This window comes from Neopsephotus bourkii, unplaced genomic scaffold (genome assembly GCF_033783945.1).
Source record: "Neopsephotus bourkii isolate Nb327-2 ecotype Australia unplaced genomic scaffold, CSIRO-AGI_Nbou_v1 NB_1749, whole genome shotgun sequence".
Taxonomy (NCBI): domain Eukaryota; kingdom Metazoa; phylum Chordata; class Aves; order Psittaciformes; family Psittacidae; genus Neopsephotus; species Neopsephotus bourkii.
The window spans coordinates 1,020,191-1,044,387 of NW_026902223.1; the positions used below are offsets into that span (position 1 = coordinate 1,020,191).

Genomic DNA, 24,197 nt, shown 5'->3' on the forward strand with positions numbered 1-24,197 from the left:
CCCCCTCGGGCATCCCGGGACTGGGGTTGGGACTCGGGATGGGACCCAGGAGGGTACCGGGGACAGGAGCATCCAGATGGGACTCAGCGACGGCACCGGAGGCAGGGGATGGCTGGAGCTGCCCGGGACCCGGTGACAGCACCAGGAACAGGAGGGGCAGCTCTGCCCCCCAAGACAGCCCCAGCACAGCCCCGCACACGCCACCCTCAGACCCCACACCCCAGGTGGACACCCCTCATCGCCACCACTGCACTTCAGCCCCCGGAGAGCCCATGGGCTATGCGGGACCACACAGCCAGGCCTCGTGTGCTCGACGCCCCAGCCCCAGCACATGGGACTGCACCCTCCAGATCCAGGGTGCTCTAAAGACCAAACCCCCAGGAGACACCCAAGCAAAGCTGCAGGGTCACATTGGGATGGTCCCATCCCGGCGATGGTCCCTTCCCATCTCCATCCTTTGGGCCCCATCCGGGAGCTGCCGCTGCAAGACACCCAGGCCAAGGGCTCAGCTCTTCCCCACGGGCTCGCCCTCCCCACAGGGGGATTTCATATTGAAAGCCCGATTTCTGTGTACACGATTAATGCTTCAGCAGGGCTGGAGCTCGCAGGGAACACCACGCGGCACACGGCACCGTGCCGCAAATAGACACAGCCCGGCAAGAATTACAGGCTGCTGGGAGAACAAACACGTTCCCAGCAGCCGGAGCCAGCTTCCCTCTCCCAAACCTCCCTATTCCCCTGCTCCGGAGCAGCTCCGACCCTTCCCAGCACCCAAAGCAGCCAAGTGAAGGCGGCACTGCCCCAGCACACTGCGGGGTGGATCGGGGCTCTCTTGGAGCTGTGGTGGCATCGGCACAGCCAAGCCCCGCTCTTCATGTGGCTGAGCTGGCACCGGCTGAGTCATGGTGAGCCTGGGGGGCTGCGCAGAGCCCACACCAGCACCCACCCACCCACCCAACCACCTTCAGCACCCGACCACATCCTGACTGCGGGAGGAGGAGCTCGAGGCCTTCCTGATGCTGGCCAGGGGCTGCGGTGGCTTTGGTGAGTGGGAAGGGGTGAAAGGACCTGGCGGTTGTGGCTGGAGGCGGCAGCACTGGTGCCCAGCATCCCACCCCACGCGGCATGCAGGAGCCCAGCACAGCCCATGTGTGGGGCAGGATGGGGTGAGAGTAGGAGAGGGGTCGAGGATGAAGTCAAGGCTGGAGTATGGATGAGGCTGGGGAGGAGACGATTCCTGGGCCTAGGTGGGCACAAGTTGGCTCCCCAGGCATGGCCCCACACACCCTGCTTGCCCAGGTGACAGCCCCAGTGCTCAGCCCCAGCAGTTTGACACAGCCAGGAGCAGGATGAGCCCAACCCCATCACCCTCCTCCCACCCAATTCCTGACATCGCTCTGAAAGAGAACACCCCAAAGAAGAGCTGAGGCCCAAAGCCCCAGTGCAGATCCCCCCCGGGGTGCAGCAGGGACGGTCCCAGCCCAGCAGAGCCCCATGGACAGCCAGAAGCACAACGTGGCTGCATCCCAGCACGTGCGGGGCCGGCGAGCAGCACCGCGTCCCGATTAGCAGGAGCGATTACCCCGCTGCGGCTTCCCGCTGCTCCGTCTGGGGCCGTGGTTAATCCTCCCCGGGGCAGACACCAGCTTGAGCCGCGATCTCTGTGCGGCACCTGCCAAAAGCCCCCTGAGCTCCTGACCTCCTTCCCGGCAGCCAAGGGGCTCCTCTGCTCATCCTGCCTAATCCCGGCGCTGGGAACCAGGGTCCTGAACTGGGGCTCTGCAGCAGAGCCTGCTAGAACCCCAACAGCAAACAGCCCTGCCAGCGGGCAGGGCCAGGGCTGGGGGCAGCCCCGTTGCCAGGGGACCCCGGTGCAGCAGCGGGGCGCAGGCATCGACCCGGTGGAAATCTGCATCCCGGTTATGCAACGGCGCTGATTTATTCATGCCTGAACCGGGCACTGGCCTAGAAATTAGCCCGGGTGATGCTGGGGAGAGGCAGGGCTGGGAGGAGGCTGCAGGAGCGAGTCCCAGGGGAGGGCTGAGCCAGGCATGTGCGGCACACAGGGGACCGTGCATGGGTGCTCACCCCACCACCAGTGATGCCGCATGGGGCGCAGGGTGCTGCCATCCTCTATAGAGTCCACAGGGCACGGGGTTCACCCCCTCTTCTCCCACACCACATTCCTGATGGTTAATGAAGGTAACCAGGGCAGCTTGGGGTTAACGGCAGAGCCGGGGCCGGGAGCAGGAGATGGCAGCAGAAGGCTCGGGGTGGCCCAAGCAGAGCTGGGAAGGGGCGGAGGACGGAAGCGGTGCTCAGGAAACGCTCGTTACAAAGAGCAACAAGAGCGGAATGAGCTCCGTGCCCGGCCTTTCCCGGGAAACAGGGATGAGGGCTCCTCCCTTGCTGGGATGGAAGAGGGAAAGGAGCTGAGCGGGCCCCAAACACCCTTCCATGGGCGCTCAGGGGTTACCAGCGCCCTGGGGCCGCATCAGTGCCAGCGCCAGGAAGCTGCGAAGCTCCTCGGGCCCCTCCACACCTCATCCTGTGGCTCCACAGCCCCAGCCCCTTCTCCCCAGGGGGAAGGGGGCTCTGGCAGCGCTGCCGTGGGGGGAAGGAGCCCACAGCCCCCCCCCATGGCCCAGCTGAGCAATGGGGAGACCCCGGGATGGGGATGAGCAAACACCGGCTCCCCCCGCACCGAGCCCCAGGCTCCGCGCAGGGAAGGGGCTGCGGGGGAGCAGCCGCACAGGAAACAGCTGCGGCCGGCCCGGCCCTGGTGCTTCCCCTCCCTGCCCCAGGCGGTGGGAGATGGGCAGGGACCAGGGGCTGCGGGACCGGAGCCTGCCCCGGTGCGGCCGGTGAAGGGTGCAGGAGGACAGCAGGAACTGAGGATCCCCAGCCTCAAAACCCCGAGGAGAGGAGGCTCCTACCACGGGCAAGGGCGCGGGATGCAGGAACAGAGGTAGGGAGGGTGGCACCATGAGGAAGGGCAGCTCATGGCCTGGCACCGGGGCACATGGGGAGGGACAAAGAACCAGCAGTGCTGGATGCAGGGGACACAAACCAAAGCAACGGCGGTAGAAACCAGCACAGTTTATCTGGAGAACACAGCCCTGAGCGCATGGATGCTGCTGAGCGCCCGGCACCAGCGCCGTGGCAGAGGGAGGACCGGGCCCCACGCACCCCAGTACTCAGTTGGGGGTCAGGAGCTGCTTGCGCTGCTGCTCCAGGAGGGCTTCGAGGCGCGTGGCTCGCTGCACGGCTGCCTGCAAGGGAGCAGGGATTGCTCAGAGCACCCAGGGCAGAGCCGCAGCCGCAGCCCCAGGGCAGCACCGGCCCCGCGCTCACCTCGTACTGCCTCCGAAGGCTGCTCACGCTCTCCTCCTTCCTCAGCACCGCTGTCTTCACCCTGGGCAGAGGCACACAGAGGGGCTGAGGAGCCCAGCACCGAACACGGGCTGGCCCCGGGCCCCAGAAGGGTGATTCCAGCACTGGGGAGCGCAGCCCCTCTCCTCCAGGCGCTGCAGCAAGCCAAAGAGCAGCAGCTCCGGGGCTGTTACGCACTAGAAGCATCCTAATCCCCTTGGTGAGCACTGTGCAGCTTGGATGGAGTCAGCTATAGGAAGAGGGGGACATCAGCCTCACACGAGTGAATTAACAGCACCATAGGGAAGGGATTTAAGTTTCTTCCCATTTCTCAAGGCCACGGTTGCTGCCTCATGGGCAGACTCATCCCCACAGCTCCCAGAGCACCAGGCTTCGCTTCAACCTTTGCCAGGCTGTACACGAGCGATGGGAGCAGATAGGGGATCTGTTATCTCACACTCGAGGTATGAGCCTGGCTCTCAGGGAGTGGGAATCCCTGAGCAGGATCCAGGAAAGGCAGCGAGCTCCATGTGCTCTGCGGGAGCAGCTCTGCACACACAGCGCAGGAGGGAGGGCTCTGCAGCACGCAGCAGCCCCAGCTCCAGCAGGAGACACTGCACTTCCCATTCCCATTCTCCTTTCACTTGCACAGTCCCTCCTCCGCAGGCAGACACGAGGGAAGAGGAAGCCTTGTGTCAGTGCTTGACATGGAACCCAGCTCCCAGCACCATCTCCACACCGAGCACAGGATGGAGCCAAGCGCCACGGCACAACCCTGCTCCCCGCAGCCACCAGCCCGGAGCCCCAGGGCACTTTGGGGGTGCCTCAGCACCCCTGAACCCCTGTGGTACCCACAGCAGAACCCTGCAGGAGCTGACCATGAGCCTGGCTGCTTGCAGGGCCCCTGCTGAAGAACCCATGGGAGCTGCGCACCCACAGGAGCCCTCGCACTGCTCCTGCTGCCGGGTCCTCAGGCACGCAAGGGAGCAGCCCTGGGGACAAGGCTGACCCAGAGCAAGCCACAAGGGGCAGAGGCCTCGTGGTGGCCGAGCAGGCAGCTCTGGAAGCCAGGCCTGAGGATGCAGCCCCATCCAGGAGTGCAGCCCGAGCATCCTCACCTCCTGTGCACCTCCTCCAGCTCTCTGTCCTTCTCCTGCTCCAGCCTGTCCAGCTCCAGGCGCTGCCGCGTTCTCATCTCCGCCATCTCCGCCCTGAGCCTCTTGTTCTCCTCCTCCAGCCCCACGAGCCTGTCGGTGAATTCCTGCCGGATCACCTCGGCCAGGCTGCCCCGCTCCTGGGCCAGCTCGTCCCTCATCTGCAGCAGGGACAGAGCAGCCGTGGAGGCACCGAGGGGGCAGCGCAGGGGGACAGGGCCAGGCCAGGCTCCACGCTCACCTTGCGGATCTCCTCCACCTCCTGCTCCTTGTGCTTGAGCAGCCCCTGCAGCCGGATGCTGTCCCCCTCCAGCTCTGCCAGCCGCCCCTTCAGCTCATTGCAGCGCTCCTGCAGCTTCCGTTCCGATCTCTCCAGCTCCTGGAGCTCCACCTCGTACTTGTCTCGGATCCGCTTAATCCTAACAGGGAGGAACGCACAGGCTCAGCCCGGTGCTGCCAGCAGCACCGCAGCCACCGCCATGGCTCACACCCAGAGCTCATTGCGGGGATAGGGATGGGGATCACCCCCGAGGAGCTGGGGCATCTCCCTCTCACCGGTTCTCTGCTGCCCTCTCGCACTCCTCCTTGGCCAGGGCCGTGTCGGCCTCCAGGCGCCGGATCACCAGCTCGATCTCTTTGTCCCTCTCCTTTTTCAGCTCCTCCCGCAGCTCCCGTTCCCGGCAGAGCAGCCAGGCTTCCTGGCAACAGACCAGCAAACGCTGCCTCTATCCCTCTCAGAGCCCACGGTGGCACTGCTGGAGAAGGGCAGCCCTTGCCGTTACCTCCTTCTTCACGTAGCTCGCCTCCCAGGCCTGCTTCTCCATCTCCAGCCGGTCCTTCAGCTCCTTCACTTCTGCCTATGGAGAGACACCACCAGCTCAGCCTGGAGCAGCCCCATCCCGGTGGGCACAGGGGTGCCCCCACGGGTACCACAGCCACAGTGTGCTGGGGGTTGCACTGCTCACAGCCAGGAACAGAGGTGAGGGGAAAACCAGACCTGGTGCCGCCTCTCCTGCTCCTCCTTCTCCTTGGCATACTCCTCCTTGAGCGCCCTGCTGAGCGCCGAGCTGCTGGCCTCCAGCTGCTGCCGCAGCTCCTCCACCTCTGCTCTCTGCCTGCCCACACACACACAGGGCTCCCAGTGCCTGCAGCAGCGCAGCCCCACAGCCCCCTCCTCAGGCTGCTCCCCTCCAGCCCTATTCCCAGCAGGACAACCCCAGCTCTCCCCATCCCTCTCACCTGGCCGCTTGCTGGCTGAGCCGCTCCCTCTCCTCAGCCACCTCTGCATAGAGCCGGCGCCGCTGCTGCTGCAGGGCCTGCTCCTCCTGCTCCAGCTGCTGCTCACATCTGTGGGGCAGAGCAGCCTCAGGGTGGGCCTGGCTTTGGGCACTCACTCCCCGCCTTACCCCATCCCATCCCTTCCACAGCCGACCAGGATGCTGGAGGATTCCCCCCTCGCGCTGGTGGGGGGAAAGGGGCTGCTCCCCTCGGGTATGAGCTGCAAACAGCAGGAACAGGGGCGCTGGGCACCACCAGCCCCAACCCCGCTGCAGGGACCCACCTCTGCCGGGCCCGCTCCCGCTCCCGCAGGCTCTGCTCCTCCTTCTCCCGCTCCAGCAGCCCCCGCAGCTCCTCCGCCTGCCGCCCGTAGCGCTGGGCCGCCCGCTGGTCCGACTGCAGCAGCTCGGCCTCGTGCAGCAGCTTCAGCTTCCGGATGTCCTGCTTGTGCTTGGCCATGAGCTTCTGGAGCTCCGGCTCCAGCCCTGCGCCAGCAGGAGCCACGGTCACTGCTCGGGGCCGTCCAGACCCCAGCACCGGGGCCCTTGGCCAGCGGGGAGCAGGCTGCAAACATCAGCTCAGCACAGAGGTGAACGATGCCGATGAGCACAGGCATGGATGCAGCTCCAGCAGCTCCAGCAGCTGAGGGGATGTGCTCGTACCTTTCACAGTGATCTCTCTGATCTTTCTGGTTTTCTCATCAATCCACTTCTCCCGCCGGATCTTCTCGGTTGCGCTCATCAGCTCCTTCAGCTTCCGAATCTCCTGTTTGGAAGCAAGGGAGAAGGCACCAGTGACGAGCTGGGGGAGGAGGGCCCGGTTAGCGGGGAGGAGGCTGCAGGCAGGAGCAGGCAGCCCGAGCCAGGCACGGTCTCCCAGTCCAGAGAAGCAGCCGTCAGCTCTCCCTGTGCCTTCTCCCGTCATGGGATGGGGCTGCTGCTGCCACAGACCTTGAGCATGGGGGAAAAGGGCAAAACCCCTGGGACAGCAGAGGCTGGCCAGGACATGAGAGCACCTATGGAGAGGAGAACTGGGGCTGCTGGCAGGCCCTGTGTGCAGGGCAGCCTGGCTGTGAGCAGATACAGGCTCATGGGTGAAGATGCTTTCTCCTCCAGCTGGCATGGAAGACCCTCTGAGAGCAGAGCAGACAGCCAGGGACCCCCAGCACCATGGTACCACCACAGACCAAGCTCCTGCATGACCCAAAGGCTGCATAGCCCTGCTGTTACTTCCCTTTCTGCCTGCATTTCCCTCCTCAGCTCTCCCCTCCAGCAGAAGAGCTGCAGGAACACCCAAGCCCTGCTGCCCACAGAGCTCCTCCCCAGTGCTCCCATCAGCAAAAGCCAGTCAAAGCACCCAACCATGTATTTCTGTGCTGGGGTTCCTAGTGAGAAAGGATGGAAGCACCAGCCTGGCTGGAGACAGCTCTGTTTCAGCATGGGTAGGTGATGTCTGCATGCAGGACATGGGATATGTCCCAGCTCCAGTGCAGCTGGACACCCAGGACATCATTACCTGGCCACTGTGCAGAGAGGAGCAGGAAATAGCAGGGGGGTGCCCATTAGGGGAAAAAAGGGCAGGAAATCAGCCCAGGAAGACTGGGACAGCCCGAAGGCAGCAGCTGAGCACGGGGCCTGGGGGGATGCACAGAACCCCAGCAAAGACCACATTTACCTGGGAAAAGGGGCCCAAAGTGCGCCAGACCTGGGGAGAAAGAAAGGAGGGGATGGAGAGAGAAGGGGGAGCACAGAGTCATGGGGGAGAGGGGAGATGGCAGAGAGGCAAAGCCAAGCAGGCAGGTGTATGAGAGCCATGGGCAGGGCGGATGAGGGGCAGGGAGCCCATGCATGGTCAGGAGCCTGCTCTGGTGACCTTACAGGAACAAACACCCCCACCATGCAGAGGAGGCAGGGAGCCACACGGCAGAGCCAGGAACAGGGGCAATGAAGGGGCCACAGAGCAGAGGGCTCCTGGGCTGCTCCCAGTGCTGCTGCCCTGCTGTGAGTGGGAGCGAGAGGGAATGAGGCACCTCCTCTGCCCCACACAGGCTGCAGCAGCAGAACCAGCCCCGAGCAGCTGTGGAAGGGGCCCCTTCATGCATCCAGCACACAGAGCCTGGGCTCAGCAAGGCCAAGCGAGCCCTGGCTGTGCTTGCACCAGTGTTGGCTCTGCACAGGCTCAGAGCAATGCAAACACCCCAGAGCCCCGGGCACGAGCTCTGCTGCAAGGCCAAGAGGGAGCAGGGCAGCAGAGCCAGGATGAGGCCAGGGCTGAGCTGGGAGCCAGAGGTGCTGCCTCCCTGCCCGGGCACAGGGTGAGCTGAGCTGTGTCTGTGGGAGCTCTCTGCACAGGAACCAGCCCTGCAAGCCTGCAGAGCACTGTGTCTATTGCTTGTCCATCCCATGGCCCCTTACCCCTGCTTAGCTCCGAGAGCATCCCTATTCCCAGCTAAGATGATGCACACACAGGTACAAATTCCCCTGTGGAACCGGGGTTGTGCCAGCGCCTGCTTCCACCTCTGCCAAAGGGAGGTGCCCTGAGCAAGCCCCAGCCCGGAGAGAGCTCTGCCCCAGTAGGATGGGTGGGAAGGGTCTTCCCAAGCAGAGCCCCTGGGAGCCAGCACTGCCTCCCAGTCCCATGCATCTGGGTGGCAGAACAGCAGCCTCCTGGGGAGCCAAGGGAGAGCTCTGTGGGAGACACAGACCCGTGCACAGAGAAAGGCTCCCCAAATACATGGGACCCCAATGAGGTGGGAGACACCACACAGCTCTGGGACAGACCCAACCGACTCTGGCCATGGCACATCTCCTGTCCCTGCTCCCCACCTTCCCCAGCCCCTCACCAGCTCGTGCTGCTCCTGCATCTGGCTCATCTTCTTGCTGTACTTCTGGTCCACTTGTTTGAGCTCAGCTACCACGGCCTCACACTTCTCACTCAGCACCTTCTTATCTTCAATGAGCTGCGCAGGGGGAAGAAAAGGCATCAGCAGGGAGGCAGGGTAGGAGCCACCTCAGCTTCTGGCTCCAGGGATGGAGGATTACCTGGTCGATGAAGGCCAGATGCCTCTGGATAGCTGCCTCATACTGCTCCCTCTGCAGCCTGAGCTGGTGGCCAAGCTCCTTCTCGGTCTGTTTGACGTGCTGGACGGTCAGTTCCCTCTGCTGAGCCTTTTGGATGGAAGGAAGGAAGAGCCACGAGGCATTAGAAGGAGCTACACCCATCCCATGTGCACAGATCTCTCTTGAAGCTGGAAGGCACCGCTGGGCCAGAACAAGGAGGAACAGAGCTAAATCAAAGCCTGGCACTCACACCTCAGGCCTGCTGTCAGCAGGAGCTCCAAAGCCCCAGGGGACAGAGAGCAGGGAGCTCAGCCCAGGAGCACTGCACTGCTTCACTGCGGGGACCCACGGGAAGCCCTCATCCTGTGCTTTGAAGCCACAGCCCCAGGAAACACGAGCCCTCACTCGCAGGACGCGAGCCCCCGTGGCCCACGCACCAGGGCGGTCTGCAGCAGGCTCATGGCTCGCTTCTTCTCCTCCACTTCCAGCTTCAGCCTCATGATGGAGCTGGTGACCTCCGTGGCAACAGCTGAAGCCTGCTCCAAGTGAGCCAGATCCTCCTCGGAGAGGAGACCCTGCCATAGTGAACAACGGGGTTAAAGCACGGGGGGCACCACCTGGAACCAGGACAAGGGGGCAGAGATTCCCCCCCACAGGGTCCTGACCCCCGTCCAGCACAAATGGGCTCTTGCTCCAGTGCTCACCTCCCGCTGCGTGGCCGAGGCGGCCGATCTGGGCCTCTCCTGCTCCGACTTCTCCATCTCATCCAGGAAGCTGATGATGCTTTGGAGCTTGGCCTCCGAGAGCAGGGCCCCGTCCTCGGGGACCCCCGGGGAGTGGTTCAGCTTCCCAAACTTCTCCAGGTTATCCGCAGTCAGGGAATTGGAGCTGGGCTCCTGCTGGGCACACACGGCCCCGAATGAGCACTGGGGGAAGAGGTGTTGGTTCCCCCCAGTCCTCCCACTGCACCCCAGTCACCAGCCCTACCCTCTGGGCTAACCCCAGTCCCACCACAGCCCTCGCATGGTTTTGCTTCCCCTTGTAAAGACCCAAGCCCTGGCTGCACGAAACTGAACCCTTCCAGGAACTCCAAACCCCTCCAACCCCCTCCGGCACCTCCAAACCCCTCCAAACCCCCCCGGCACCTCCAAACCCCCCCGGCACCTCCAAACCCCCCCGGCACCTCCAAACCCCGGTCCAAACCCCCCGGCACCTCCCCCTCCGGCACCTCCAAACCCCTCCGGCACCTCCAAACCCCTCCAAACCCCTCCGGCACCTCCAAACCCCTCCAACCCCTCGGCACCTCCAAACCCCTCCGGCACCTCTCCAAACCCCTCCCCCTCGGCACCTCCAAACCCCCCGGCACCTCCAAACCCCTCCGGCACCTCCAAACCCCTCCGGCACCTCCAAACCCCTCCAACCCCTCCGGCACCTCCAAACCCCTCCGGCACCGCCACACCCCTCCAACCCCTCCGGCACCTCCAACCCCTCCAACCCCTCCAGCACCTCCAAACCCCTCCGGCACCTCCAACCCCTCCAACCCCTCCAGCACCTCCAAACCCCTTCAGCACCTCCAAACCCCTCCAACCCCTCCGGCACCTCCAAACCCCTCCGGCACCTCCAAACCCCTCCGGCACCTCCAAACCCCTCCGGCACCTCCAACCCCTCCAAACCCCTCCGGCACCTCCAAACCCCCCCAGCACCTCCAAACCCCTCCGGCACCTCCAACCCCTCCGGCACCTCCAACCCCTCCGGCACCTCCAAACCCCTCCAACCCCTCCGGCACCTCCAAACCCCTCCGGCACCTCCAAACCCCTCCAAACCCCTTCGGCACCTCCAAACCCCTCCAAACCCCTCCGGCACCTCCAAACCCCTCCAACACCTCCAAACCCCTCCGGCACCTCCAAACCCCTCCGGCACCTCCAAACCCCTCCAAACCCCTCCGGCACCTCCAAACCCCTCCGGCACCTCCAAACCCCTCCAACACCTCCAAACCCCTCCAAACCCTTCCAACCCCTCCAAACCCCTCCGGCACCTCCAAACCCCCCCGGCACCTCCAAACCCCTCCGGCACCTCCAAACCCCCCCGGCACCTCCAAACCCCCCCCGGCACCTCCAAACCCCCCCGGCACCTCCAAACCCTTCCGGCACCTTCTCTGGCATTGACCCCGCTGTGTTTCTCCCCCTCCACCCCACAGCAGTGCTGCAGGGGGCACCCATAGGGGAGCCTGCCCCTCACCAGCAGGCACTGCTGCCCGAGGGTGGATGGAAGCAGGCTGAGCCCTCTGCTCACCCCATCTACCCAGGCATATCTGTCCTTCTTGAGGAGCTTCGGAGGGGGCAGCAGCTCGGGCTCTTCCTCCAGCAGCCGCAGCGTGTCCAGCAGCTCGGTGAGAGTGACTTTGGACTGGGACCTGCTGGCAGCAGGCACCGTCTCCAGGTCATCACCACCCATCTCCCTGCAGCTCCCATCCTGGGGACAGGACACGGCCTTGCAGTGAGCTTGATGGATCTAGAAGCCAATGGGGCCTCCAAAGCTGCCCCAGAGGAAAGGCTGCTCCAGGAGCAAAGGCAAAGCCAGACCCACCTGCAGCTTCTCCTCTGCCCCTGGGTCCTGTGAGGGCACAGAGCCAAACTCTGTGGGGCTGCTTCCTTCTGGCTCTGCAGCTCCTGCATGGAAATCGGCCCCTGCAGGAACCAGAGCGTTCTCAGGCCCTTGCAACATCAGCCCCTTCAAAGCAGCTCCTCCATCCTCCTCTCCCCTCACATCACACACGGCTCCAGAGCATCCGAGACCCGCAGCAGGCACTCACCAGCATTGTTGGCTTTGGTGACACTGCTGCCTGGGCTGACGTTCCTTGCACAAGCAGGCTTGGCTGCCTTCTTCTTTGCTACCCTTCTGCTCCCCTTCACCAGAGCAAGTTCTTCTTCCACCAAGCTCTTTGCATCCAAAGCCTTTTGGGCCCTTTTCTGGTGCAGCTCCTGCAGGGGCACAGAAGCCATCAGCATCCTGCCCGGCCCAGGCTGTGCTTGGACACGTACCTGCCCTGCTCTAAGTGCTAGCAAGCAAGAAGCACCGACCCACCCGGCTGCTGGAAGGGTTAACAGGGACAGCTCTAGGGAACGGAGGCACAGGAACACCCCCTGCCAGCTCCACATGTGCACGAGGGCTGCTCACATGCCCCTGCACAGGGACCTCTCCTGCTCCATGAGAGCCTCCAGATCCCAAGGGCCGAGCACTGCATGGCCCAGTGCTGCTGCAGGGCCCCAGGGGCTGCTCCAGCCCAGCCTTGGGAACCCCCCCCCTCCCCGTCCCAAGCACGTGTGTGCAAGGCTGCTGGAGCGCTCTGCTCTCCTCCAGCTGCTCCCCACGGCCCCACTGAACCCGATTCCATTTAGGGCAAAGAGAACCCGGGGTTTGCAGCATCCTCAGCTGCACGAGGAGGCAGCAGGGAGCAGCCCAAGGGCCTGCTCTGCGCCCCAGCAGCACCAAGAACACGGCGCAGATGGCGAGGGGCTCCCTGCCAACAGCACAGAGCAGCCTCAGCCCACCCCGGAGGGACCCCGTTCCCAAGGAGCATCCCTTTCCCAGCCGCTCCAAGGGGCTGCAGCCCCAGTGTCCCTGCTTCACAGGGTCACCCTTTCCCCCAGAAGCTCGATGGAAAGCAGCAAGCAGCGAATGAGCCGCCAAGGCTTGGCAGGAGCCCAGCGAGGAGCTGCTCTACAGCACCTCCATCTCCATAGGGAGCACTCCATTCCCCAGCCTGGCTCTGAGCCTGCTTTGTGCTCAGCTCATAGGGATGCAGGGCCCTGCAGCCACGAGGTCCTTGCCCCATCCCTACCTGCACGGCAGCACGTCGGGCCAGGCGCGCCTTCTCCTCTCGGATCTGCCGGCGCTCCTCATCCTTCCCCTGCTGCAGGTCCAGGACATTCCCCTCCTCCATGTGCTGCTGCCTTCCCTTCCACACAGGAGGGTCACAAACCGTGACCAAGAGCCCTCAGCAGAGGAGCGGGGATGGGCCCAATGCACCCGAGGTCACCCCACATCCAGGCTCCCCATCCCCACAACCCTCCCCTCCATGCAGGTGAGGAGCCCTCAGGAAAGCTTTGCTTTAAAGCAGCTTATTTTCTATAGATACTAAATGCAATTATTAGTCATCTGGGTCTGCAGCGATGGAGGAGACAAGGCCTAAAAATAGACTCTCACATGCAAGAGCCACGGAACCTTTTGGTATGGGGATAAATAATTAAACACAAAGAAACACAAATAGCTGTGGATGAGTCGTCACTCCCGAAGGTTCCTGGATCCCTGGGATGAGCCCACATGGGGCTTCCCTCCTCTGGCCACCAGCGTGTCCGAGGCAAGGAGAGCTCAGCACATTTGTGCTGCTGGTGCCAAGCACCCGCCTCTGCTTGTGGCTGAGGGAGCTGCACAATGGGGCTGTGTGGTGCTGAGCGCGGCCTGAGCTCCCCATGGGGCCAAACCCGAGCAGGGCCCTAAAGCACCAGCACAGCCCTGCAGGGCCAGGACCCTCCTGGCTCTCTGCTCTGCGAGGGGCTGGCTACACACAGACCAAACCCCTCATCCGGATGGCTCAGGTCTCTGATGCAGGGACTCATTGTCCCCAGCAGTGAGGCGAGGGGACAGGGGTGTCAGCAGGGGCCACGCTGGATGGATCAGACCGGACTCACCTCCCTTTGGGAAGCCAGCAACCGCCCCAGCGCCGCGGCTGCCGCCCTGTGCCGCTGCGAGTGGCGCCGGTACCAGCGCTGGATGGTGACAGCGGCCAGGTTCACCTGCTCGATGAACCTGTGGGGAGGAGGAGGAGGAGGAGGAGGGTGAGCACAGCCCCGTGTCCTGCTTGGCATCAGCCACCCATCCTGCTGCAGCACCGCACGGCTGCTCACCCCATGGCACCGGGACTTCTGTCCCAACTCACCATGGACTGACTGGGGAGGGAGGGACTCGTGCCTTGGCTGACAGGGCTCCACGAGCAGGGGATGGGGAGGGTAAAGCAGCCCCTGCTGCTCTCAGAGGGACCCTTCCTGAATCTGAAGCCCCACAGGGCACGAACAAACCAGTTCCAGCTCCCCTGGGGCTCACCCTCTGCCTGGCACCATCCTCCTGCCCGTTCCCAGAGCATGGGCTCTGCCTCACCTCTCTGCCTCCTCCTCGGTCACCTCCTTCCTCCGGGGCAGGCTCCTGCTGCCCCCGCTGCTGCTGCTGTTGTTGTTATGGGTCATGATGTTGTTGCTGGAGAAGTTCTTCTGCGACTTCACGAAGCTGCTTTCCCCCTCCTCATTGGAGCTCGCTTTGACAACATTGCTAAGGCAGAACACAAAGGGACTCGGCACCATCCTGCCCCATCCCACGGCACATCTGCACCTGAGCAGGGGGGTCAGCGCAGCCCCCCAGTAAGGGCTCCACCACGCTTACTTGAGCGAGCTGGGTGCCTGGTTGGAGCTCTTGGGCACAGGGCCCTTCTCAGTGGTGGAGTAGTTGTTGTGCACCATGGTGGTGACACAGTTGCCCATCGCGCCCTTGTTGCTCCTGTTGTGGAGAGCAGAGGAGGGGTTAGGACTCGCTGGATCCAAAGGGAACATCGCGCACTAGCAATGGATGCTCCCTCCACTGTAACCCTCAAGCCACCCATGACCATCTGGGGCATCTCCCAGGGTGAGGAGCGGGCTCACTACTTGGTAGCTGTTACCTGATGCATGGACAGACACAGCCCCACAGCCCAAGCGCACCTAAGGGCCGGCTCTTAGGGCTGTTTCACACATAGCCATGGCTCAAGTCTCTCCTGCCCCCGAAGGGTCCCTCTCTTACCTGTTGTTTGCAGTGAAGTTGGCTGCCAGGAGCATGGTGGCCTCTTTCCTCCTCATGCCCGCTGGTGGCTCAGTGCTGCGGGCACCGGAGGCGCCTGGGAACGCTCGTGGTTGATCGTCCTGCATGGAGCCAGCAGGGGGTAAGTGCAGGGACAGCACCAGCCCCACGTCCTCAGACACCTCCTCCCTCCCAGCCCACTTTCTCCCCACAGAAGAAACCTCCGTCCCAAGCACAGCAGCCAGAAGCATGGAGGCGATGGGGCAAAGGCCCTGGGGCAGAGCAAGGCCAGCAGAGGCTGGAGCAGCAGCTGAGCACTTTGGCCATTCAAACAGTGCCAGCTTTGAGTGCAGGCCAGCACGGATGGACCCCCCTATCCTTGGGTCTAGGGGAACCCTCCCATTTCTCCACCAAACCAAACCAAAGCAGCTCCCGGGCGAGCAGAGCTGCCGCAGCCACCGTCCTCACCAGGATGTTCCACGTGGTTCTCTTCTCCGGGCCGGTTTTGCTCAGGCTCGACCCCTTCCTTCTGCCCCCAGCGGTGCCCTCGAGGAAGCTCAGGAAGTCTCCTGCCTGCTCGGAGCTTCAGCCCGAACCCAGGGGAGGCAGAGAGGAGAGAACACGGGTTCTGCGGTGAACGCTGCCCGCAGACAGCGACAGGACAGGGCTCTCACCCTGCCCAGGGTCCCCCGCCGGTACCTGCGTGCGCTGTTCACCCGCTGGTTCACCTGCGTGGTGCTGTTGGACCTCCGGAGGTTGTTCATTGCCCGGGGCCCGGCATCATCCTGCGGAGGAGAGAGCTGAGCTCAGCAGCCCCACTGTGGGTCAGGCACCCTGAAACAGCGCTGGGGTAGCGCTGCCCCTTAGCACAGCCCCGACGCGATGCTCTGGTACCCCCAACCGCAGCCGGAGGCAGGGAGCAACGGCACCTCGCTCCCTCGTGGGGAACCTGCAGCATCCACTAGAAGAGACCAGGAACCAGGAACATGGGAATTCCACGAAGGAAACCAGTGCAGGGAGGTGAAAAGCAAGGAAGGGAAAAGAGTGAAGCCTGATGATGCTTCCCGACTTGCTCTTTTACATGCATTAAATCACTGAGAAGACACCCGACGAGCAGCTTATGGTTGAGGGTGACCAGATCCGGGGAGAGCCCAGCACCGCAGCACCCGGAGCTGCGGCTCCACCATGGAGCAGCCCCGCTCTCCCCTCCCAAAGCTCTCCATAACACACGGATGTGCTCCCCGCTCCCAAGGGAAGCCACGACACCCCCATTGCCACCTCCCAGCCCCGGCTCAGCCCCGCTGCAGGCAGAGCAGCATCCATGGGGGCAGCGGGGGGGGATGAAGGCCTCACCGGAGCGTTCCTCTTGGCTTTGCCGTCGGCAGTGACCGAGACGGAGCGCGCCATGGGCTTGGCAGGGGCCGCGCTGCCGGGGCGCCGCGACACCGGTGCGGGGAAGCCGGTGAGGCTCAGGTCCGCACCGGCAGCACCAGCGGCCTGGCAGGAGGAGCTGCTGCGGGCGCTCTTCATGCTCCAGCCGGAGGAAGGAGCCCTGGAAGCAAAGCACAGGCGGAGGAGTGAAGGTGTGGGGCGAGCCCCCAGCCCCGCGCCGCGCTCCCCACCCCGGGCTCCTTCACTCCATAGGCACGGCTGCAGGAGGATGAGTCCAGAGCATCCCCTCCCGCTAAGGCCGGGTTCAGCTGCCCCAGAGCCCTGCACCGCGCACGGATGCTGGGCAAGCATCACCCGGGGGGATCCTTCCCGCACCGAACGCTCCCAGCCTCTGCCACGAAGCCGTCCCGAAGCAGCCACAGGGAGAGCCGAGCCCTCCCCAGCTCAGGGGGCAGCACGCTCACGGCTTCACCCCATTGCCCCCCTCTGACCAGGGCTGGCACCGTCCCCAGCCAAGCACCGCTACACCTCCGGATGCTGCCAGCGGAGCCCCCCCCCGGCCGCTCTGGTTCCACCCCGCCTCGGAGGCCCTGGCAATGCCGGTAAACAAAAGGCTCCCAATGGAAACCGCCGGGACCCAGGGCTCCGGCGCAGAGCCAGCCCCGGGCACCCAGCCCCGCGCCGGGACCGCAAGGATCCAGCCCCCAGGGCCATGCCCAGGCCCCACGCCGAGGCCCCCAGCGCCCAGACCCCCGGCTCCCCGGGCCGCCCGCAGCAGAGGCCCCACGGCCCAGGGGCTCCAGGAGGAGGAGCAGGGCCCCGGGCCGGGGCTGCAGCCCGAGGCTCGCCCGCTCCCGGCCCCGCCGCCCGGTACCCTCCGTACCCGGAGCCCCCGCTCAAAGCAGGCCCGGACCCCGGCCCCGCACCCGCTCCTGCCGCCGCCACGCGCCCCGCCCCGGCCCTTGTGGGCGGTGGAGGGAGGTGGCAGCCAATGGGAAGAAAGGGGCGGGGCGAAGAGGAGAGCGCGGATAGGCTGAGGAGGAAAGAGGGGCGGGAGGAGGGTGGGGCGATGGGGTGTGACCTTAGAGGCGGAGGCGTGGCCTAGAAAGAGGGAGCCAATGCGATTCCGCAAGGGGCGGGGCTTATGCGAGAAGGGCGGAGCTTGTGACGCGGCTTCAGCGGCGCAAGAAGAGTCACGACCGCCCAGACCCAAGTGTGGGGTTTATTGGTGGGTCCCGGCCCCACTGCACCGGTGCCTTCTCTCACCCCAGCCCCACGGCTGCCCGGGCTGGAGCTGGGGGAGGCAGGGGGGCACCCAGGAGCACCCCAGAGGCGTGCTGGGGTCCCCAAACCACCCCCAGTGAGCCCCAGCACATCTCCAGCCCAGTGCCAGCACCGTTCCCCTCTGCCAGCCCCAAACGGGGGCTTTTGGCAATGAAAGCAGCTCAAGAAGTGTCATGACCTGACCAAAGCACCGGCCCCGGTGGCCACAGCTCACTGCGTGTCCCCCCAGCAGCCCCTTCCCTCGTCCCTGTGGACAGGGCACACAGGGCTGCTCTTTGCTTCTCCCCACGTGGAACCCGGGGGGATTGAGCCCCCTTCCCACCAAGCCCATAGGGCCATGGCACAAGAGGCCCCGCAGGGAGGGGGGGCAAAGCCCCCGCAGCCCCCCCGGAGCCCCACAGCAGCTACATGTTGAGGAAGGCGAAGACCGACGGCTGCTGCTCACCCTCTGTGTCCATGCGGGGCTGGGACGGTGCCTGCGGCTCTGCAGGGGGAGAGTCCGGGTGCAGCCCGGCCCTGGGAGGAGCCACCAGCTCCATGCCAGCAAAGAGGGACAGGCTGTGGGACAGTGCAGGGGCACCCACCGCATCCTCCAGCACCCTGCTCACCGCCTCCTGCCCGCAGGGACCGGCTGGCACCGCGGCACCGGCCTGCCCAAGGGTCTCTGCTTCCACCCCTGCCTCCTGGCTGCAGGCACCGGGCAGCGGGGCTGCGCTCAGCGGGGTGAGGATGCTCTGGCCAGGCAGGGGGGGGATGTCCAGCAGCAGGTCCCCAGGGCACGGGGCTGAGCCCGAGGAGAGGCCGGAAGGGTCCAAGTCCAGGTGGGTGCCCTTTGGGGAGGGGTGGCCCCTGCAGAGAGCCTCGAACTGCCGCAGGATCTGCAAGAAGAGTGGGGTGGGTTGGAATGAGAACGGCATCGGGAGGAGGATACAGCCCCAGCCCTTTCCCAGTAGAGACTGCCCTGGGGTCCAGACCTGGCTCTTGAGGATCACATCCTCCAGGCTCCCTGCTCCTGGGGGAGAGGGACAATTCCCACCCCCTGGCACACCCATGGAACCATTCCCAAGGGCTGGGTGTCTCCGAGGATGGGAAAGCCACTGCCTGGGAGCTGCCCTGGGCAGGGGACATGGGGACACCCCAGGAGTCACCTTGGTTGCTCGGTTGGCGACAGGGCCGGGGCTGCCCTGGCTGAGCTGCTGCAGCTGCTGCCGTGTCACGGCGAAGATCTGGTCCAGGGAGAGCAGATCCGAGCACATGAGGGAGGAGATGGCACCCATGGACCTCTGCAGGAGGAGAGCGATGCTGAGCCGGGGCGGGCAGCACCGGGCACCCTGTTGGCAATGCGGGCGCACAGCAGGGCCGTGCCATGCTCACCATGCGGACGCTGTCACTGGGGTCCTGCAGCGCCCGGCTCAGCAGCTCCAGCACCACCTCGCAGTTCAGCAGCCCGCACCTGCCCATGGGACAGGGGTTAGGGCAGCACCGGCTGCACCAGGACCCACCCCATCCTGCACTTCAGCCCCAAGGTCCGTGCCAAGGCAGCCAAGGGGGTGAGAAGGGCTCAGGCTGCTCCTGGAAGCCCCCCACCCAGCCCCACAGCACCCATGGGCCTCTCGGGGCACTTACTCCTTGACGAAGTGCTGTGCTTCCTCCCTGGTGAGGAAGACCCTGGCGCCGCGGGTCAGCGCTGACACCAGGCTCACCTCCCGCACGCAGTCACCCAGGCTGTCAGCATCCACCCTGCACCAGGACACGCCTTGGTGGGGACAGGAGCCAGCCCTGCTCCCCCATGGGGTTCCAGTGTAGACCCCCCCACACCTTTTGTGGGCTGGGATCACCCCAACACCTCCCCTGCCCCTGGCTCTGCACAAACATCCCATGAGGAGCAGACCGGAGGCTCTGGATTAACGGTGTGGGAAAGGAGGGCAGGGCTCCGGGGGAAGAGGGGAGCACCTCAGAGGGCCCCAGGTGATGGGGACCCCCCGAGCCCCCCTGCTCCCACCTCTCGGCCGCCTGGCTCAGCTCCCGGCTGGCTCCGCAGTGGCTGTCGCTGCCTGATTTGCTGCCCGAGTCCGAGGTGCGGCTCAGGTCCCCGATGCCCTGCGAGGAGTCCTGCGAGCTGTGCCCGCTGTCGGCCTCCTCCCAGCCTCCTCCGGCGAGCCCCGGCTGGTGCCTCACTGCAGGGACACAGCAGGGATGCGCTGACCCCAAACAGCCCCGCATGGGGACCCCCCCCCGGAGCTGCCCCAGCCCAGCATGGGGGGGACCTACCCCGGGTGCCCTGCGCTGCGGTGGCTGCTGGTGGCTTCCCGGCCGTGGCGGGGCTCCGGGGCGGTGATGGGGCTCTCACGGGCTCGTAGGTGTCCTCATGGAGGTCCCCATGGCGCGGCCGGTGCCCCCCCGGGGACGGGAGCACAGCGTGGGCCACAGCCTCGGCCGCGCGCTGGATGGTGCTGAGCAGGGCTTCCCCTGGGGAACCTGGGCACGGCCAAGCCAAGAGGTGACTGCCAGGAGCCCCAGGGCACCCAGTACCCTGCAGGGGACAGCGGGGACCCCCCCCCTCGGGCACAGACCAGGCTTGTGGCTGGATATGGAAGGGTGAGGAAAGCTGGGAGCTGCTGGGATGTGCCACAGGGATGGGCAGTGGGCATTGACACAGCAGAGCCACCCATGAACACCCACCGAGAGCCGGGAACCACGCAGGTGTCACCGGGTGCTGGGAGCCTGCTCTGAGCCCAGGCAGGACCCAGGGCCGCAGCAGGGACCGAGCAGGGGATGCACAAGGGGCAGCACCAGGACTCACCAGAGCTTCTCTCAGTGCTGTAGCCAAATCCCTGCAAGGAGCCGCAGGGTCTGGAGCTGGAGCCCATGCCTGGGGGAGCCATAAAGCACAAACAGGGTCCCCCTCCGCTGCTGTTCCCCCCTTTGGAAGTGCAGGGTGCAGGGCAGTGCCCCTTTGCTCCCCGAGAGCTATGGGACATCCCCAGCAGTGGGGCAGGGGAAGCAGCCAAGCGCCCAGCACCAGGGCTGGGGCACCCAGTCCTCACCCCGACAGCCCCCCTGGCCAAGGCACCCTCTGCACACCACAGCTCCAGCCAAAGGCACCGTGCCCATGGGGGTGATGGGGCCGCACTCACCCGCGGGAGGCAGGGGACGGGCAGAGGGGGCAGCGGGCGGGGGCAGCGGCGCATCCGAGAACAGGACCGTGGCCAAGTCCTGCCGGGAGAGCGGAGCAAGGGCTGGGGGGCAGCAGGGAGCCCTGCGTGGGGTCCAGGGGCAGAGCTGCCCTGCGGCCCCGCACAGAGCCCGGCACAGCGGGAGCGGGGCTGGCGCTCACCTGCGCGGCCACACGGACCTTCTGGTTCAAGCTGTTGCCGTGCAGGGGATCCGGGGGCCCAGTGAACACTGCAAGGACCAAGGAGCGCTGGGGGTGAGCCCGGCTCCCAGCACGGGGCAGGAGCAGGGCTCAGCCTCCGGACCCCCGTTACCTGCGGCCTCCCGGATGAAGCAGGCTCTGCCCTTCAGCTGCAGCAGGAACTGCGGGGAGCCCTGCGTGCAGGTGTGCAGCAGGATCTTCAGCACCTGCGGGCAGAGCGGGGGTCACGGCTGCCCCAGCAGGGCCCAGCCCCGGGGCTCCGCACCCCCCGTACCTTCAGCTTGACGTGGCAGGAGCCGCTCTGCAGCCGGCCCAGCAGGAACTCCAGCAGGCACTGGCTGCTGCCGGCCGACTCGTGCGAGATCTCTGCGGCCCGGTGAAGGATCCTGCTCCCCACGGCCGGCACCGCGGCCCCTTCCCCGCCTGACACCGGCTCTAAGCCCCCCGCTCCCCCGGTCCCGGGACCCCCGCCCCGGCCTCCCGCCCGCCCATGGAAGGATACTGGCGATCTCCTCGAACAGGTACCCGGGGCAGGGCGCGTCGTCGTCCGCGGTGCCCCTGAGCAGCACCGGCAGCTGCGGGACAAGCAGGAGGGTGAGGGGCGGTGGGACAGGGACCGGGCCCCCCCCTGCTCCCCGCCCCAGGCCCGGTCCGTACCCGGCTCAGGAAGCTCAACCGGTCCCGCAGCGGCGCCGCCATGACAGCCTCAACGCCGGTCCCTGCCCGGCCTCGCGGCTCCGCCCCCCGCAGGGCGCTGAACACCAATGAGAGTGCGAGAAGCTGCCGCTCGGACCAATCACCGGCGAGGAAGGGCAGAGCTCTGGGAGGAAGTGGTTCAGGAGATTGATGCCGGCGGCGAGAGGGCGGGAGATAGGACGTAAACAACCGGTACCTGCACCAATCGGGAGGGGCTCGGGAGGCGGGGCCGCGATTGACCAATCCACGCTTACGAAAAGCCGATCTGTCCAACCCGGGAAGGGCGGGAGGACGACCTTCCCCCAGCACACAATCAGAGATCCAGCGCTGTTTGATTGGCGCACCATTCTCCTATCAGCGAGCCGGTGGGCGGGCGTTCATCGTTTCCCAATCAGAACGCTTATCGCTGTGACGAGCAGTTCAGGCAGCCAATCGCTGCTGTACCACTATGGCGGCGCCCAGGCCGTGAGGCGGCGGCAGCGGCAGCAGCCATGTCGGGCCGGGGCGTGTGGCTGCGGGCGCGGGCGCGGCTGCGGCGCTTCCCGGTGCTGCTGTCGGGCTGCGGGGAGCAGGTGGGGCCGCGGCGGGGCGGGGGCACCGGCACCGGGGCCGGTCCCGGTGAGGGGGCTCGGTGAGAGCCGCTCCGTGTCGTTCCCTGCAGGCAGCCGCCTACGGGCGGTGCGTGGCGGCGGCGGCGGCGGGGGAGCTGCGGCGGGACACGTGTCTGGAGGAGTTCCGGGCGCTGCGGGATTGCTTCGCGCGGGCGGTGGGTCCCGTCCCGGTCCCGGTCCCATCCCGGTCCCGCTGCGGGGCCTCGGCCCGCTCTTAACCGCGGCTCTTTGCAGGCGAAGGCGACGCCGAAGTGAGGCGGTGCCGGCCCCGGCGCCCCCCGCCCGCGCACCGGACACAAACCCGGCCCGGTTCGTCCGGCACCGGAGCTGCTGGAGGGGACCGAGATCCGCCCCGACCCGGGCGGGGGCAGCCGCTGCTGCTGCTTCCCGGAGCCCCTTGGGCCTCTCCCCGGTCTCCATCCCGTGATCCAGCCCCGTTCCCGGCTCCGGGTGAGCTCCTGCTTCACTCAACATCGAGATGTCCTCAAAGCATAAACCCCGCGTTCCCTGCCTGCGGCTGCAGCCCCGCGCCCGGGCAGGCCGCTGGTGTCTGTTTAATAAGAGAATGTGGATCAAAATGCTTCAGCTCATTTTATTACCGGCTCAGCCTCACCCCCCCCCCCGCCCCCCAGCATCCCATCCCATACCAGCGGTTCCCCCTTCCCACCCAGCTTGGGATGCCCATGGGAATGTCGGGAGCATCTTTGGTCCTTTGTGTGCACGCAGAGGCTTCACGCCCACAGACACGGGCAGAGGTGACCCTCACCCTGCCCACAGGTAACAAGGGGCTGATCCAGCTCCAGCTCCCCATGGAGCGGCACCGGATGCCGGCTGCGCTGCTTGTGCTTTGGGCCAGCGTCATGGAGATGCAGCTTTGTACCACGGGGACAGCCCTGAGGGTTAAGGCCATGAGAGTCACTGGGAAGCAGCCGGGGGGGGTCCCCCCCAAGTCTGTGGCTGTTGCCCTGTGGCTCCGTGTTGTTTTAATGGGGAATTAAGATCCTTCCAGTGACAGGCACGCGGCAGCGGCATTCCCGAGTGCCCAGAACCACCCATCCCGACCCCATGCGCTCCCATTGGACACAAACGCATCGAGGCGACTGGACCCAGGACACTTTGAGATGCAGCCATAAAAACCAGCACAGTGATGAGGTCTGGAGGCTCCAGGCTGGGAAGTTTCAGCCCTTCTGGGGAGAGCTTTGGGATTTGATCTCTTACATTCACAAGTCAGGATGTGACAACAAACCAAACCAACCCCCCCATCACCACCACCACCAAAGGGATGAAGCGCTGCGAGCCTGAACCCAACCAGGGCTCCCAGAGCAGCTCTTCCCTTCCTGGCTCCTCAAACGCATTTCCAGGGGCAGAGCACTGACATCTATGGATGGCAAACACAGGGGAGAGGCTGGCAGAATGCACAAAGCACACTGTGCTGCGGAGAGAAGAGGTAGGTAGGCTTGAGCTGAGCCCCGTGGCTGCCCTGCCAAGCCGCTTGTTCCCAAATGAGTCATTCCTTATGGAAAAAGGAAGGGGGAGCAGGAATGTGCAGCCCCCGGGCTGAGCTTCCTAATGCACTTTGGATGGGAGAAGTCAAGCTTGAGAGCAGAGAGTTGAGCATCTGGGGACGGGGGAGAGCAAAGCTCTGCGTTATTGCTAGTGTGTGGCCCCCAACCGAGTCCCTGGGAGAAGAGGCAGCACAACAGCAGTGGTTGTGCCCATTTAAGGCAGCGTTCCTACTAAACCGGGTTCCTAAACCACAACTATCTCCTACACATGCAGGATTAACAGCTCCCGTTTGAGGAGAAACACCGAGGCAATCGGCTGAGCTGGTCCTCACCTTGGGGCTTGGTGCTTCTCCATCCCCATAAGGAGCAATCCCCTGGTTCCCCTCCTGCAGCCCCTGCGCTCTGCCCCACAGCCTCAGTGACGGAGCCCAAGCAGGCAGGGGAACCTCATGGATGCCACCTTGGTAACGAAAGGGGTTGGGAGCTGGATGGAGAAGGCAATTCGATATGGAGGAGATGCTGAGCAGGTCCTTGAGGGCCGGCAGGGAGCGGAGGCGGATGGCAGCCTCTGAAAGGCAGCAGAGAGCAGCTTTGCTTTCAGGGCTGCACACAGGGAGGTGCCACCAAGAAGCCCCCGGTGCTCA

General features: G+C 65.2%; 4 protein-coding genes across 10 annotated transcripts in view; 2 read left to right on the forward strand and 2 right to left on the reverse strand.

Annotated features, from left to right (window-relative positions):
- Positions 1 to 24,197, forward strand: part of BAIAP2 (BAR/IMD domain containing adaptor protein 2) — a 140,122-nt gene that overhangs the window by 63,716 nt on the left and 52,209 nt on the right. The window lies entirely within an intron of this gene.
- On the reverse strand, positions 3,168 to 16,274 carry CEP131 (centrosomal protein 131). 6 transcript variants are annotated; one of them, XM_061376856.1, is made up of 26 exons: positions 16,043 to 16,274; positions 15,389 to 15,474; positions 15,158 to 15,272; positions 14,693 to 14,811; positions 14,300 to 14,413; positions 14,021 to 14,188; positions 13,555 to 13,672; positions 12,705 to 12,821; positions 11,676 to 11,844; positions 11,450 to 11,532; positions 11,156 to 11,335; positions 9,568 to 9,762; positions 9,301 to 9,438; positions 8,846 to 8,971; positions 8,647 to 8,763; positions 7,479 to 7,508; positions 6,467 to 6,569; positions 6,088 to 6,289; positions 5,766 to 5,873; positions 5,524 to 5,641; positions 5,309 to 5,383; positions 5,082 to 5,224; positions 4,768 to 4,945; positions 4,491 to 4,687; positions 3,355 to 3,415; positions 3,168 to 3,272 (listed from the first exon to the last, which is right to left on the reverse strand). In XM_061376856.1, the coding sequence occupies exons 1-26, from the start codon at positions 16,217 to 16,219 to the stop codon at positions 3,198 to 3,200; spliced, it is 3,312 nt and encodes a 1,103-aa protein (XP_061232840.1). In that variant the 5' UTR covers positions 16,220 to 16,274; the 3' UTR covers positions 3,168 to 3,197. The 6 variants fall into 6 exon arrangements, with proteins under 6 accessions (XP_061232840.1, XP_061232839.1, XP_061232838.1 ...); XM_061376855.1 differs by having other exon boundaries at positions 9,568 to 9,759; positions 11,450 to 11,550; XM_061376854.1 differs by having other exon boundaries at positions 11,450 to 11,550.
- On the reverse strand, positions 17,661 to 21,441 carry TEPSIN (TEPSIN adaptor related protein complex 4 accessory protein). The gene is made up of 13 exons (XM_061377282.1): positions 21,399 to 21,441; positions 21,244 to 21,316; positions 21,016 to 21,107; positions 20,854 to 20,947; positions 20,703 to 20,770; positions 20,503 to 20,581; positions 20,169 to 20,237; positions 19,637 to 19,843; positions 19,368 to 19,542; positions 18,992 to 19,105; positions 18,740 to 18,818; positions 18,514 to 18,648; positions 17,661 to 18,243 (listed from the first exon to the last, which is right to left on the reverse strand). The coding sequence occupies exons 1-13, from the start codon at positions 21,438 to 21,440 to the stop codon at positions 17,770 to 17,772; spliced, it is 1,701 nt and encodes a 566-aa protein (XP_061233266.1). The 5' UTR covers position 21,441; the 3' UTR covers positions 17,661 to 17,769.
- NDUFAF8 (NADH:ubiquinone oxidoreductase complex assembly factor 8) lies at positions 21,891 to 22,526 on the forward strand. Its single transcript, XM_061377203.1, has 3 exons — positions 21,891 to 22,009; positions 22,099 to 22,203; positions 22,283 to 22,526. The coding sequence occupies exons 1-3, from the start codon at positions 21,929 to 21,931 to the stop codon at positions 22,301 to 22,303; spliced, it is 207 nt and encodes a 68-aa protein (XP_061233187.1). The 5' UTR covers positions 21,891 to 21,928; the 3' UTR covers positions 22,304 to 22,526.